Source organism: Cottoperca gobio, chromosome 22 (assembly GCF_900634415.1).
Source record: "Cottoperca gobio chromosome 22, fCotGob3.1, whole genome shotgun sequence".
NCBI classification, from domain to species: Eukaryota; Metazoa; Chordata; class Actinopteri; order Perciformes; family Bovichtidae; genus Cottoperca; species Cottoperca gobio.
In genome coordinates, this window is record NC_041376.1 from 2,781,766 (window position 1) to 2,798,328 (window position 16,563).

General features: G+C 42.2%; 1 protein-coding gene across 1 annotated transcript; it reads left to right on the top strand.

Moving 5' to 3' along the window:
* Positions 1-959: 959 nt before the first annotated feature.
* On the top strand, positions 960-14,732 carry atl1 (atlastin GTPase 1). The gene is made up of 11 exons (XM_029461164.1): positions 960-1,235; positions 2,899-3,149; positions 4,289-4,423; positions 8,417-8,521; positions 9,146-9,196; positions 11,014-11,070; positions 12,009-12,101; positions 12,197-12,335; positions 12,987-13,114; positions 13,243-13,299; positions 14,715-14,732. The coding sequence occupies exons 1-11, from the start codon at positions 1,037-1,039 to the stop codon at positions 14,730-14,732; spliced, it is 1,233 nt and encodes a 410-aa protein (XP_029317024.1). The 5' UTR covers positions 960-1,036.
* The last annotated feature ends 1,831 nt before the right edge of the window (positions 14,733-16,563 follow it).

Consider the following 16,563-nt stretch of genomic DNA (forward strand, 5'->3'; position numbering starts at 1 on the left):
GGAATATGTAAATAATCTGCTACAATGTAAGAGAAAATCAGCTTTGGTTTCTAGTGACTTTGCAGATGAAGACTTTACAAACCTAGAATGACCACATGAACTATCGTGCGTTGTTCTACAGTAAAACAAACCACTGAAAAGCATGTAAAGGACTTTTTAATGCACTACATTTGTTTAGTACATGTTAATTTTTACATAAAAAACAACAACCATGACATGCGTTCATGATATGACGCAGGACTATACTTCTAATCAACATAGAAGTACACAAAGGATCTCAAAGTGATGAACTACAACATTAAAATGTTCTTACATGTATTCGTAAGTGACACTGGTGGACAGTAACTAAGTGTATTTACTAGTACTGCACGTACAATTATAAGAGAAATACTGTACTTTTTACTCCCCTACATTTATTTGATAACTTTAGTTAATACTTTTAATACTAGGCCTATTTATTACTTTATTACTATTATTTTAGGTTAGGATTAACTTTATTGATCCATTGGTGACATTCACAAGCGTCCTGCAATTTATATAGTAAATAATATGATATAAAGTGATGAAAATATTAATTATAATAAGAATATGATTTATATTAATCTGCATAATGAGTACTTTTGTACTCTAAGTACATTTAGATTCTAATACTTTTGTACTTGTTACTTGTACCAGAGTATTTTCACACTGTAGTATTGCTCATTTGACTTTAGAAAGGGATCTGAGTACTTCTACTACCACTGCCAGTCATACAGGATAACCGTTTGTTCCAGTAGAGATATTAACGATAGTACGCGAAGGCAGCACGTGTTCCATTCTCTGTGTATTTAGCGCCCCCTGCCGGTGGAAGCCGGGAACATGTTGTCATGGCCGCCTCAATGAAAAAGGCTTGATTAGCAAACAGCCATACTTAGCATACTCAGTGGTTGCTCTCATTTGAACACAATGCCCGCTAAACCACATTCATTCTTTCCGCATTATTAAGCTGCTCCATTACCCTGAGCAGGAACAACAGACACCAGCGCCCCCTGGCTGCATGCACGCAGTCCTGCATGACGCTGGGAATAAAAAGCTCCATCATCCTCCTGCGATACGAGCATCGTTTAGAGGAGACAGGGCATCCTCCCCACCCTTCGACACTCATGAATACCGACTAGGGTCGCTCATTAACGGACACACAGAGCGCTATAAGGACAGCATTATGGCGAAACACCGTAAAGAAAGAGACAGCTGGGGTGAGTGTACGTACAAATATTTCATTTTTCCTGCTCTCCTTGACGCACATAAAAAATCTTATTCCTGTCGAGGCGAGGGTGTAAGCAATGCAGCCAATTAGATGTGTATTCCCACCATGAAGGGCTTGTTTTTATCCGACACAATTGTGAGCAGTGTGTATTTATTTAATTTATAATATTTAATGTTACTGGTCGTGATAAATATATTCCCACCCTATTTGTCCCTTTGTGGATGTCGGGTAATGCATAAGCGAGCAGACATTTCCACCATTAAAACCTGTCGTGATTCCTTTTCATCCAGGAAATCCTCTGTTTGGGCGTCCAGGCCCCAAAAAAGCCTGAAAATAAGATGATTTTCTTGTGTTCATCCCACTGAGCCTCTCATGGTGCTCCGTGGTGCACCTGCCTTCACGTGATGTAATAATGCATCAGTAAAACGCCATTATCCCCATCACCTCTGGACTAATCATTCCTGCTATCATCATTATCCAGCATCCTATTTGTCACTGACATCCCTCTGTAAGACTGGGAGACAGGCCTGCAGGAGGAGGGAGAGGGACTGCTAGAGGTTCAGGAAAAGGAGCGGAAATCCTGCTATTTGTCATTTGAGAGTTTATCTGGTTTGACCCACTTTAAGCAGACGTCTGACGTCTTCACTTAGTTTTAGGAGCAGCAGCAACATTATCAGGTTAACCAGGCAGAGGCTCGTGTCGGGCCCTGGGTGAGGCCTTTGCAGGAGATGAAGTCAAACTGACAGGGAAGCTTTGCTGATTCCTCCTTAAATTATTCACCGTGCATTCTTGGCACCTGCATTAATCTTTTAGCAAGCTCCCAAATGTTGCCCGCTACTCCTTAATCTGTCACGGGGCCTTTGTAGGATTTACAGGCTCGCTTAATTTGCAATAATATCCTCAGAATGAAGAGCCACACAGACTGGAGCTCTGCAGAACGTACTGGACTGTGAGGCATACATTACATGAAGACATGAAGGCAGAGTTTACCCCAATCTGTGCACGAGGAGGGTCGTGCAGCTCGCACCGTTGGAAACACACTGAGTCACTGCCAGGAAGAGTGATCTCATCGGACACCAGCAGATGGGATAGCATGGCAGGATTCATTATTAGTATGAACAAGCTTGAAGGCGATGCTATTGATCCGGTGCTAACAACAGGAAGCAGTAATGGACTCAACTTCCCTGCTTCCGCAGCTTAATGGACCTCTGAGCTTTGTTCTCCTCGCTGTGAAGAAGTTCTGATCACCTGCTCGCTCACATGTCACCGCCATGTAGTGTCCAGCAGTAATTACAAGCAGCATCAACATTATCATTTCTCTGCATGCAGCCACGGGGGGATTTCTGAACGGGCCTACCGGGGGCACAGGAGCAAGGACCCGAAGTATCAGCCCCCCCCCCCCTGGCCTCCACCTGCAAAATGTAACTCAAACAGACACGTACCAACCAGAAGAAAGAAGACCAACAATAGATGCAAAACGACAACAAAAAGAGGCGAAACAACTATAAGTCTGTGTAGTAGAGGGGGGGGGGGGGGGGGGGGACACATGTCTGTGTCCAGGGGCCCGTTGTCTAACCCATGCATGCAACCACATACAGGACACAAGTATGTTTAGTTAAAGGTACCCCCCCCCCCCTCTGTGTGTCCTCCAGGGTCCCTCAGTGACAAACAGGTCTACGACTGGAGCTCAGAGGAGGAGGAGCCTGACGGACGAGCCCGGCCCGTGCAGGTGCTGCTGGTCAAAGACGACCACACCTTCGAGCTGGACGAGGCGGCGCTGAGCCGCATCCTGCTGGCGGAGGAGGTCAGGGACCGAGAGGTGGTGGCCATCTCTGTGGCCGGAGCTTTCCGCAAGGGCAAGTCCTTCCTCATGGACTTCATGCTGCGCTACATGTACAACCACGTGAGTGTCCGGTCTGTGCAGGGGGGGGGGGCGCGCTTCAGACTCCTACCTCAAAGTGTAACACATGAGCATTCTTCTAGTTTCTACTGAGGCTGATTTTCATGCCATATATATATATATTATATTATATATATTATATATATATATATATAAAATTATATATATATATTAGTATATATATATAGGATATATATATATATATATATATATAATATATAATATATATTATATATATATATGATATATAATATATATATATATATATAATATAATATACTATATATATTATATTAATAGATTATTATATATATATATGAGAGAGAGAGATATATAGATAGATATAGATTATATATAATAATATATATATATTTATATAGATACTATATATCTACTATATATACCTATATATATATCTCTCTATCTATATTATATTATCATATATCTCTATCTATATATCTCTTCTCATATTCTTCATAAGTTAATTTTAATATATTCAATAAATAAATAAATAAAAGGTAAATAAATTATTTTATTTTGCTAAAAAAAGAGTCAGTATCTAAAAAGAGAAATAGAAAATAAATATTATTAAAGTCTTTAGACGTATTTGCTCAACAAGGTAATAGGATGCAGAACATAAATTAATTAAAATAAATTGAAATCATTTGACAGTGAAGTGAAAACAATTAAGCCAATTATCAAAAGATGGCTGGGAAATAAAAAGTTATTATTATTTAAGTTTTTAGACTCTTGTTGTGGTTAAAGGGATGTTATCAAAAACTAATAAACTAATTTAAACATTTCTTCACTGATTACATTTTGAAAGGACATCAAGAACTTTGTAGGATGCAAAACAAAAATGTATCTAAATTAATTCAATTAATAATAAAATAATAGGAAAATTAATTAAGACAAATTGCAAACAAACAAAGAAAAGTTAGGAAATAAAAAGAGAAATGGAAAATAAATCTTATTCAGACTCTAAAGGGACGGCCATCGTATTATTGGGGGGGCTCGCATGTATCCTGGAATATAGTTGTGATTATTGTGACTGAAGGCAGATTTTAAAAAGCAGCGGACACACAGAGCAGACGATCAGCTGCTGATTAAACACGCAGTTGTTTATTGATCCCTCTGCGCAGGCGTCTGATGGCTGGCTGGGGGTCGCAGACGAGCCTCTGACCGGCTTCTCCTGGAGGGGGGGCTCCGAGAGGGAGACCACCGGGATCCAGATCTGGAGCGAAGTCTTCCTGGTGGACAAGCCCGACGGAAGAAAGGTGAAGTCTGACACAGTAAACGTCGTTATTATTATGAGGCCTCATTAAAGACACAGATATTATATTAACCTTTAAAAAGAAAGAAAGCTGCAATAACAGCAAACAGGAAGGAAGACTATTCTGTATGAGCCAGCTTCTTATAATAATATAATAATAATAACAACAATAATAATAATAATATAATAATAACAACAATAATAATAATAATAATAATAATATAATAATAACGATGATAACAACAACAATGATGATAATAATAATAATAATAATAATAATAACATAATAATAATGATGATAATAATAATTATCTCTGGGAACCATCACCTTACCGTGGTGGAGAGGTTTGTGTGTCCCTATGAACCTGAGAGCTGTGTTGTCTGGAGCCTAGTGCTCCTGGTAGGGTCTCCCAAGGCAAATTGGTCTCAGGCGAGGGGCCAGACTAAGAATGGTTCAAAAACGACTTCATGAAAAAAAGGGAAAGGAAAGGAGAGACCCTGCCCGGAGGAAGCCCGGGGCCCCCGTCTGGAGCCAGGCCCAGAGGGAGGGCCCGACAGCGAGCGCCTGGTATCCGGGTTTGCCACGGAGCCCGGTCGGGCAAAGCCCGAAGAAGTTACGTGGTGCCTCCCATCCATCCTGTGGGCCCACCACTCACAGGAAGAACCGCTGGGGTCGGGTGCGCTGTCACACGGGTGGCAGTGATGGTCAGGGACCTCGACGGACCAGACCCGGGCAGCAGAGGCTGGCTCTGGGGACGTGGAACGTCACCTCTCTGTGGGGGAAGGTGCCGGAACTAGTGCGGGAGGTGGAGCGCTACCTGTTGGATCTGGTGGGGCTTACCTCTAGTCTTGGCTCTGGAACCGTACTCCTGGATAGGGGTTGGACTCTATTCTTCTCCGGAGTTGCCCAAGGTGTGAGGCGTCGGGCCGGGGTGGGGATACTCACTAGCCCCCGGCTGAGTGCCGCTACGTTGGAGTTTACCCCGGTGGACGAGAGGGTCGCCTCCCTACGCCTTCGGGTTATGGGGGGGCAAAACTCTGACTGTTGTTTGTGCCTATGCCCCAAACCGCAGTTCGGAGTATCCGGCCTTCTTGGAGACCCTGAATGGAGCCCTGCAGGTGGCTCCAGTAGGGGACTCCGTAGTCTTGCTGGGAGACTTCAACGCACACGTGGGAAACGATGAAGACACCTGGAGAGGCGTGATTGGGAGGAAGGGCCTCCCTGATCTAAACCCGAACGGTCGTTTGTTGTTGGACTTCTGTGCTAGTCATGGAATGGCCATAACAAGCACCATGTTCGAACATAAGGATGCTCATAAGTGTATGTGGTACCAGAGCACCCTAGGCCAAAGGTCAATGATCGACTCCGGAAACAGTTGCAGGGTACCGAAGAACTAGAAGAGCGAGCAAAGCAGCGGGTGTGGGAGAAGTTCAGAGAAGCTATGGAGAAGGACTTCTGGAAAACCATTCGGCACCTCAGGAGGGGGAAGCGAGGAACCATACAAGCTGTGTACAGCAAGGGTGGGATCCTGCTGACTTTGACTGAGAAGGTTATCGGCCGGTGGAAGGAGCACTTTGAGAGGAACTCCTGAATCCGACTGACACGCCCTCTGTGGTAGAGGCAGAGCTGGAAGCTGATGGGGGATCATCGTCAATTTCCCTGATGGAAGTCACTGAGGTAGTCAAACAACTCCACAGTGGCAAAGTCGCAGGGGTTGATGAGATCCGTCCAGAAATGCTGAAGGCTTTGGGTGTTGAGGGGCTGTCTTGGTTGACATGCCTCGTCAACATTGCGTGGAAGTCTGGGACAATGCCTAGGGGGTGGCAGACCGGGGTGAGGGGGTCACTTTTGAGGGCCATCCAATCCCTGTACGCCCAAAGCGGGAGTTGTGTCCGGATACTCGGCAGTAAGTCGGACTCGTTCCCAATGAATGTTGGCCTCCGCCAGGGCTGCGCTTTATCACCAATCCTGTTCGTGATTTTCATGGATAGGATATCGAGGCGTAGTCGTGGAGGAGAGGGGTTGCAGTTCGGTGACCTGAGGATCTCATCGCTGCTCTTTGCAGATGATGTGGTCGTTATGGCATCATCGGTCTGTGACCTTCAACAGTCACTGGATCGGTTCGCAGCCGAGTGTGAAGTGGTTGGGATGAGGATCAGCACCTCAAAATCTGAGGCCATGGCTCTCAGCAGGAAACCGGTGGATTGCCTACTCCGGGTAGGGAATGAGCCATTACCCCAAGTGAAGGAGTTCAAGTACCTCGGGGTCTTGTTCGCGAGTGAGGGGACGATGGAGCGAGAGATTGGCTGGAGAATCGGAGCAGCGGGGGCGGTATTACAGTCACTTTACCGCACCGTGACGAAAAGAGAGCTGAGCCAGAAGGCAAAACTCTCAATCTACCGGTCGATCTTCGTTCCTCCCCTCACCTATGGTCATGAAGGCTGGGTCATGACCGAAAGAACGAGATCACGGGTACAAGCGGCTGAAATGGGTTTTCTCAGACGGGTGGCGTCTCCCTTAGAGATAGGGTGAGAAGCTCAGCCATCCGTGAGCGACTCGGAGTAGAGCCGCTGCTCCTTTACGTTGAAAGGAGGCAGTTGAGGTGGTTCGGGCATCTAGTAAGGATGCCACCTGGGCGCCTCCCAAGTGAGGTGTTCCAGGCACGTCCAGCTGGGAGGAGACCCCGGGGAAGACCCAGGACTCGGTGGAGAGATTATATCTCCTCACTGGGAACGCCTCAGGATCCCCCAGTCGGAGCTGGAGGATGTGGCCCGGAGAAGGGAAGATTGGGGTTCCTTACTGGAGCTGCTGCCCCCGCGACATAATAATAATAATAATAATAATAATAATCATAATAATCATAATAATCATAATAATCATAATAATAATATAAAGATAGTCTAAAATTCAGAGTTTTTTGTAATTCTGAGATTTTGAACGTAGCAGAGGAGAATGTTTTCCTCTGGCAGTTCCACAGCTGCAGGGACAGAAAAGACCGGCTCAGCTTTCGGTTCTAACTTTTGACCCACGAGGCCAGAGACGACCTGCTAGAGGATCCCACGTTAGATGAAATATTCTGGAGCTAACGAGCCTTAAAAGTGATCATTAGAATTTAATAATCCACTCCAACACGGACCAAAGAAGTGATGTAACGATGTAATGATGTAATGATGTAATGTAAAGTGATGTAAAGTGATGTAATGTATGTAATGATGTAATGATGTAATGATGTAATGATGTAATGTAAAGTGATGTAATGTATGTAATGATGTAATGATGTAATGATGTAATGATGTAATGATGTAATGATGTAATGTAATGATGTAATGATGTAATGTAAAGTGATGTAATGTAAAGTGATGTAACGTATGTAATGATGTAACGATGAAATGATGTAATGTAATGATGTAATGTAAAGTGATGTAATGTAAAGTGATGTAATGTATGTAATGATGTAATGATGTAATGTAAAGTGATGTAATGTATGTAATGATGTAATGATGTAATGTAAAGTGATGTAATGTATGTAATGATGTAATGATGTAATGTAATGATGTAATGATGTAATGTAATGATGTAATGATGTAATGTAATGATGTAATGTAAAGTGATGTGTTCTAACCGGGAAGACAGGAATGCATGAATTGTTCTCAGTTCTTGGCAAATAAAAATGATTAATATGCCGGTCGAAGTTAAAAATAATACAGAGGTTTCTGCGAGAGTTCGATGAGAGGAAACCAGGAGGTTAAGTTTCATCCTAATTTAATGTACTTATGTTATTTCAAAGAGTGTCGGTCCGGCTCTTTAAGATCTTTCCTCACTTACACATCACACTTCCTGCCACTAAAGGCCTTCATGCACTTCTCTAACCCCCCCCCCCCCCCCCCTCACACACACACACACACACACACACACACACACACACACACACACACACACACACACTCTCTTCTCTCTTGAGGAGTGTAACCATGTTTTTGTGCGGTTTGTTCTCAGGTGGCTGTTCTGCTGATGGACACACAAGGCACGTTCGACAGCCAGTCGACACTGCGGGATTCAGCCACCGTGTTTGCCCTGAGCACCATGATCAGCTCCATGCAGGTGTGTTCACCTGTCTGAGCTTCAGTAAATGTGTCATGTGTAGGTTTGTAGGTTTAGTCTGTACGACACTTTGGTCCAGAAACATTTAAACTTTTGGATGGAAACATTCGTTAATCTTAATGTTCTCACATGACTGACCTCTAGCGCCACCATGTGGTGGACGTTTCCACTAAACTTTGCACATTCCTCGGACACTTTTGTGCATTTCTGTAATTCTAAAAACAGCAAAACTTCCATTTTTAATTCAAATATATGGTGAAATATTTTTTATATTATTTTATCTTCTGGTCTATATTTATGTTTCTTGAACCTATTTTCTTCAGTGTTTTTCATATTTTGTCGTATCTATATGTATGTTTCTATATTTTTGCAATACTTGCTTTTATTTATTTAGATTATGTTTTATTAATTTATTTTCCTTCATGTGAAGTGAGACATTGTACCTGTGGAGCATGTTAGCAGCGTCACTGTGAGCAAGCTGGTGTTAGCATTTAGCTGGAGACCCTCAGTGTCTCGTACAGCAGAGCTGCAGTCGTGTTATGTGTCTTTGTTTTCACTCACCGTAATGCTTTTATTAATTAAATAGATCTTCCATAGATTATTATAAAGAACTGTCTTTTTCAGGTTTACAACATCTCACAGAATGTGCAAGAGGACGACCTTCAGCACCTTCAGGTAAAACTGTCGGCACCAATGATGTTAGTTAACCTCACTGTAAACATCAGTACTGTCTCTTTAAGTGTAGTTAACATCACTGTAAACATCAGTACTGTCTCTTTAAGTGTAGTTAACATCACTGTAAACATCAGTACTGTCTCTTTAAGTGTAGTTAACATCACTGTAAACATCAGTACTGTCTCTTTAAGTGTAGTTAACCTCACTGTAAACATCAGAACTGTCTCTTTAAGTGTAGTTAACCTCACTGTAAACATCACTGTAAACATCAGTACTGTCTCTTTAAGTGTAGTTAACTCACTGTAAACATCAGTACTGTCTCTTTAAGTGTAGTTAACATCACTGTAAACATCAGTACTGTCTCTTTAAGTGTAGTTAACCTCACTGTAAACATCAGAACTGTCTCTTTAAGTGTAGTTAACATCACTGTAAACATCAGAACTGTCTCTTTAAGTGTAGTTAACCTCACTGTAAACATCAGAACTGTCTCTTTAAGTGTAGTTAACATCACTGTGAACATCAGTACTGTCTCTTTAAGTGTAGTTAACCTCACTGTAACATCAGAACTGTCTCTTTAAGTGTAGTTAACATCACTGTAAACATCAGAACTGTCTCTTTAAGTGTAGTTAACCTCACTGTAAACATCAGAACTGTCTCTTTAAGTGTAGTTAACATCACTGTGAACATCAGTACTGTCTCTTTAAGTGTAGTTAACCTCACTGTAAACATCAGAACTGTCTCTTTAAGTGTAGTTAACATCACTGTGAACATCAGTACTGTCTCTTTAAGTGTAGTTAACCTCACTGTAAACATCAGTACTGTCTCTTTAAGTGTAGTTAACCTCACTGTAAACATCAGTACTGTCTCTTTAAGTGTAGTTAACCTCACTGTAAACATCAGAACTGTCTCTTTAAGTGTAGTTAACATCACTGTAAACATCAGTACTGTCTCTTTAAGTGTAGTTAACATCACTGTAAACATCAGAACTGTCTCTTTAAGTGTAGTTAACCTCACTGTAAACATCAGAACTGTCTCTTTAAGTGTAGTTAACATCACTGTAAACATCAGAACTGTCTCTTTAAGTGTAGTTAACATCACTGTAAACATCAGAACTGTCTCTTTAAGTGTAGTTAACCTCACTGTAAACATCAGTACTGTCTCTTTAAGTGTAGTTAACCTCACTGTGAACATCAGAACTGTCTCTTTAAGTGTAGTTAACCTCACTGTAAACATCAGTACTGTCTCTTTAAGTGTAGTTAACATCACTGTAAACATCAGTACTGTCTCTTTAAGTGTAGTTAACCTCACTGTAAACATCAGTACTGTCTCTTTAAGTGTAGTTAACCTCACTGTGAACATCAGAACTGTCTCTTTAAGTGTAGTTAACCTCACTGTAACATCAGTACTGTCTCTTTAAGTGTAGTTAACATCACTGTAAACATCAGTACTGTCTCTTTAAGTGTAGTTAACCTCACTGTAAACATCAGTACTGTCTCTTTAAGTGTAGTTAACCTCACTGTAAACATCAGAACTGTCTCTTTAAGTGTAGTTAACATCACTGTGAACATCAGAACTGTCTCTTTAAGTGTAGTTAACCTCACTGTAAACATCAGTACTGTCTCTTTAAGTGTAGTTAACTTCACTGTAAACATCAGTACTGTCTCTTTAAGTGTAGTTAACCTCACTGTAAACATCAGAACTGTCTCTTTAAGTGTAGTTAACATCACTGTGAACATCAGAACTTCCCCTTTAAACACACTGTTTGTGCAAAGATTCCGGTTATTCTTCACATTTCATTTTGTCTTCTCTGTCTCCAGCTCTTCACTGAGTACGGCAGACTCGCTATGGAGGAGACTTTCCTTAAACCGTTCCAGGTACTGAAAATCATTTTCACTCTGCATGTATAATGTAATGTAATGTAATGTAATATAATGTAATGTAATATAATCCATGTGCAGATCGCATCCAAATGTCAGGAAATGACATTTCTAAATTATTATTGGTGTTTACTTTGAGCATCTTGAAATATTGGATTGATTTGTTACGTATGGAAATGTTATGAGCAACTTTAGATCGAGGAAGATGCATAAATACGAGCGGCCCATAACTGCTAAAGTTACAGTAAATTAAATCACAATATGATACAAAAATGTTCATACCCACGTGACACTGTCGCGTTCAAACTTGATATGTTTGAGGCTTCGGGTCTTTTTAAGTCGTGGAAATGATCTAAGCAATCGAAGCAGAGATGGTTAGGAAAGGAGACGGCGCTCAGAGGGTCACTTCCTGCATCTGTTGTCACTTCCTGTCTCTTTGTCCCGCCTCTTTAGGAGACGAGTGCGTTAGCTCCAACAGGAGAAGTGAACGTGAACACAGATTATGATTCTTTCATCCCATGTCACCAAAGTAAATATTGGACACATGTCACAATCCTCAGATCTTCATTCTGACACTAAAAGTCATTTTTCAGACAAACAAACACGAGAAAATTAACTTTTTCTGTCACAGCAACAAACTCACGAGATCGGGAAAATCTCACTTACGCTTCCGAACAATTCGGAGCTTGTCAGGTTTGCACCACGTCGCACAACGCTGCCTGATATTAAGAGGTCACGTAGACAGATGGCATAAATACAGTTTTAAATGAACCCACTTTGCTTTATGTTCACTGACAGTAACTGTGCAGCTTTTATTTATTTCATTAACCTTTAGTGAAATGAAAGGAAGCAAACCGTCTGCTCCTCCTTATAATATTAAATATATAACGTGCAGTCAAATAAATGATTTTACGAGTCGCATGTTTTGTTTTTAGTCGATGATCTTCCTGGTTCGAGACTGGAGCTTCCCCTACGAGTTCCCCTACGGACAGGAGGGCGGCATGAAGTTCCTGGAGAAGAGACTGAAGGTCAGTTGAGACGTTTTAAACACTCGATCTAAAGATCCACAACCGAACTAAAGCACGTTCACGAGCTGACAGTCGAGGTCGTGTTTGTGCTGCAGATCTCAGAGAACCAGCACGAGGAGCTGCAGAACGTGCGGAAACACATCCACTCCTGCTTCACCAACATCTCCTGCTTCCTGATGCCTCACCCCGGCCTCAAGGTGGCCACCAACCCGCACTTTGATGGGAGGATTATCGGTAACCTTCACGTTTTAATCACCTAATAATCTTTAATTATATATTTGCTTTTTATTTCTGCTTTTATTGTCTTTTAAATTTGATTTTTTTCTCCACATCTTATATTCTATATATTTCATATATTTCTATGCCCATGTAAAGCACCTTGATTGTGTGCATGGTGCTCTATAAATGAACTATATATATATTTATATAGATATATTAATGTACTACAGCAGTGACAATATTACTTATTAATACATTTTAAGAAATAAAAATAAATGTGAAAACTTTGTACAGCATGGGTCTGAGTCTGGACAGGTTTCAAAATATATAATGCATAAAGATAAATCTACAAATCTAAACAACTTGAATATGTTAAACATGTTAAACATGTTAAACATGTTAAATATGTTAAACATGTTAAATATGTTAAACATGTTAAATATGTTAAACATGTTAAATATGTTAAATATGTTAAACATGTTAAACATGTTAAATATGTTAATTTTAGCTAATTAATTAGTTAATTTAGCTAATATGTTCCCCTGCAGAGTATTTATAGTATTTATGAGCTGATTGTTTCACTCTTATTTCCTAGACCACCACACAAACCACCAGAAACTGAATATAACAGAGCTGTGTCCCCCCCCCCCCTTCTACCCCCCGTAGAGATAGACGGCGAGTTCATAAACAACCTGAAGGTCTTGGTCCCGTGGCTCCTCAGTCCTCGTAACATCGACGTGAAGGAAATTAACGGCAGTAAAATCACCTGCAGAGGTCTGCTGGAGTACTTCAAGGTCAGCACAAAAAACATGTTAAACTCAACATTCAACATGTCAGCTGAACTCTTTCATCACGTATATTATTAAAGGTTTGTGCTTTAGTTACTTTAATGCTTTTTATTATCATCCTTGGTTTACTTCAGGCATACATCAAGATTTACCAGGGGGAGGAGCTGCCGCATCCAAAGTCCATGCTGCAGGTACGTCTCCCCAATCTGCAGGTTTATTTATTATTTATCTTGCCGTGTATAGTACCTGACTTTATATTTTACAGTGTATTTTATGGGATGCCGAATGTAAAAGTGTGTTTACAATTTTCTAGCTGATGTATTTTAATATTTATCTCACTTTCCTCACATTTAGGACAGAAATTCATATAAAACATAATTATTAACAATAACTTCCTATGTTAGAAAATAAACATTAAATGTTAAATCTAAAGATAAAAAATCTTAATGTTTGACAAAGTGTACTTTCTATACTTTCTATTTTCTAAATATTCTATTTCTATTTAGCATTTCTATTTAATACTTAGATGTTTATTTAACATTTATATTTAACACTTAAATATTTATTTAATATTTATATTTAACATTTATATTTAATACTTAAATGTAAATTTAATATTTATACTAAACACTTAGATGTATATTTAATATTTATATATAACACTAAGATGTATATTTAATATTTATATTTAACATTTATATTTAATACTTAGATGTTTATTTAACATTTATACTTAAACACTTAGTGTTATATATAAATATTAAATATACATCTTAGTGTTATATATAAATATTAAATATACATCTTAGTGTTATATATAAATATTAAATATACATCTTAGTGTTATATATAAATATTAAATATACATCTTAGTGTTATATATAAATATTAAATATACATCTAAGATGTATATTTAATATTTATATTTAACATTTATATTTAACACTTAGATGTTTATTTAATATTTAATATTTAACACTTAGATGTATATTTTATATTTATATTGAACACTTAGATGTATATTTAATATTTATATTTAACACTTTAACTCTCTGGGAACCATCATCTTATCGTGGTGGAGAGGTTTGTGTGTCCCTATGAACCTGAGAGCTGTGTTGTCTGGAGCCTAGTGCTCCTGGTCGGGTCTCCCAAGGCAAATTGGTCTCAGGTGAGGGGCCAGACTAAGAATGGTTCAAAACGACTTCATGAAAAAAGGGAAAGGAAAGGAGAGACCCTGCCCGGAGGAAGCCCGACAGTGAGCGCCTGGTGGCCGGGTTTGCCACGGAGCCCGGTTGGGCACAGCCCGAAGAAGCTACGTGGTGCCTCCCATCCATCCATCCTGTGGGCCCACCACTCATGGGAAAAACCGCTGGGGTTGGGTGCGCTGTCACACGGGTGGCAGTGATGGTCAGGGACCTCAACGGACAAGACCCGGGCAGCAGAGGCTGGCTCTGGGGACGTGGAACGTCACCTCTCTGTGGGGGAAGGAGCCGGAACTAGTGCGGGAGGTGGAGCGCCACCAGTTGGATCTGGTGGGGCTTACCTCCACGCACAGTCTTGGCTCTGGAACCATACTCCTGGATAGGGGTTGGACTATTCTTCTCAGGAGTTGCCCAAGGTGTGAGGTGTCGGGCCGGGGTGGGGATACTCACAAGTCCCCAGCTGAGCGCCGCTACGTTGGAGTTTACCCCGGTGGACGAGAGGGTCGCCTCCCTACGCCTTCGGGTTATGGGGGGGAAAACTCTGACTGTTGTTTGTGACTATGCCCCAAACCGCAGTTCTGAGTATTCGGCCTTCTTGGAGACCCTGAATGGAGCCCTGCAGGGGGCTCCAGTAGTGGACTCCGTAGTCTTGCTGGGAGACTTCAACGCACACGTGGGAAACGATGGGGGCACCTGGAGAGGCGTGATTGGGAGGAAGGGCCTCCCTGATCTAAACCCGAACGGTCGTTTGTTGTTGGACTTCTGTGCTAGTCATGGAATGGCCATAACAAACACCATGTTCGAACATAAGGATGCTCATAAGTGCACGTGGTACCAGAGCACCCTAAGGGCATTGAACCTGAGTGGGCGATGTTCAAAACCTCTATTGCTGAAGCTGCGGTGATGAGGTGTGGTCTCAAGGTCTTAGGTGCCTCAAGGGGCGGTAACCCTCGAACACCGTGGTGGACCCCAGTGGTCAGGAAAGCCGTCCGACTGAAGAAGGAGTCCTTCCGGGTTATGTTATCCGGGAGGACTCCGGAAACAGTTGCAGGGTACCGAAGGACTAGAAGAGCGGCAGCTTCTGCCGTGTCAGAGGCAAAGCAGCGGGTGTGGGAGAAGTTCAGAGAAGCTATGGAGAAGGACTTTTGGTCGGCACCAAGGTGCTTCTGGAAAACCATCCGGCACCACAGAAGGGGGAATCGAAGAACCATCCAAGCTGTGTACAGCAAGGGTGGGACCCTGCTGACTTTGACTGAGAAGGTTATCGGGCGGTGGAAGGGGCACTTTGAGGAACTCCTAAATCTGACTAACACGCCCTCTATGGTAGAGGCAGAGCTGGAAGCTGATGGGGGATCATCGTCAATTTCCCTGATGTAAGTTACTGAGGTAGTCAAACAACTCCACAGTGGCAAAGCCGCAGGGGTTGAATCCAGAAATGCTGAAGGCTTTGGGTGTTGAGGGGCTGTCTTGGTTGACACGCCTTGTCAACATTACGTGGAAGTCTGGGACAGTGCCCAGGGGTTGGCAGACCGGGGTGGTGGTTCCCCTATTTAAAAAGGGGGACCAGAGAGTGTGTGCCAACTACAGGGGTATCACACTTCTCAGCCTCACTGGTAAAGTCTACTCCAAGGTACTGGAAAGGAGGGTTCGGCCGGTAGTCGAACCTCTGATTGAAGAGGAACAATGCGGATTCTGTTCTGGTCGTGGAACAACAGACCAACTCTTTACTCTTGCAAGGATCCTGGAGGGGGCCTGGGAGTACGCCCATCTGGTTTACATGTGTTTTGTGGATCTGGAGAAGGCGTATGACCAGGTCCCCCGGGTGATACTGTGGGAGGTGGTGCGGGAGTATGGGGTGAGGGGGTCACTTCTGAGGGCCATCCAATCCCTGTACGCCCAAAGCGAGAGTTGTGTCCGGATACTCGGCAGTAAGTCGGACTCGTTCCCAGTGAATGTTGGCCTCCGCCAGGGCTGCACTTTATCACCAATCCTGTTTGTGATTTTCATGGACAGGATATCGAGGCGTAGTCGTGGAGGAGAGGGGTTGCAGTTCGGTGACCTGAGGATCTCATCGCTGCTCTTTTCAGATGATGTGGCCCTTATGGCATCATCGGTCTGTGACCTTCAACAGTCACTGGATCGGTTCGCAGCCGAGTGTAAAGTGATTGGGATGAGGATCAGCACCTCGAAATCTGAGGCCATGGCTCTCGGCAGGAAACCGGTGGATTGCCTACTCCGGGTAGGGAATGAGCC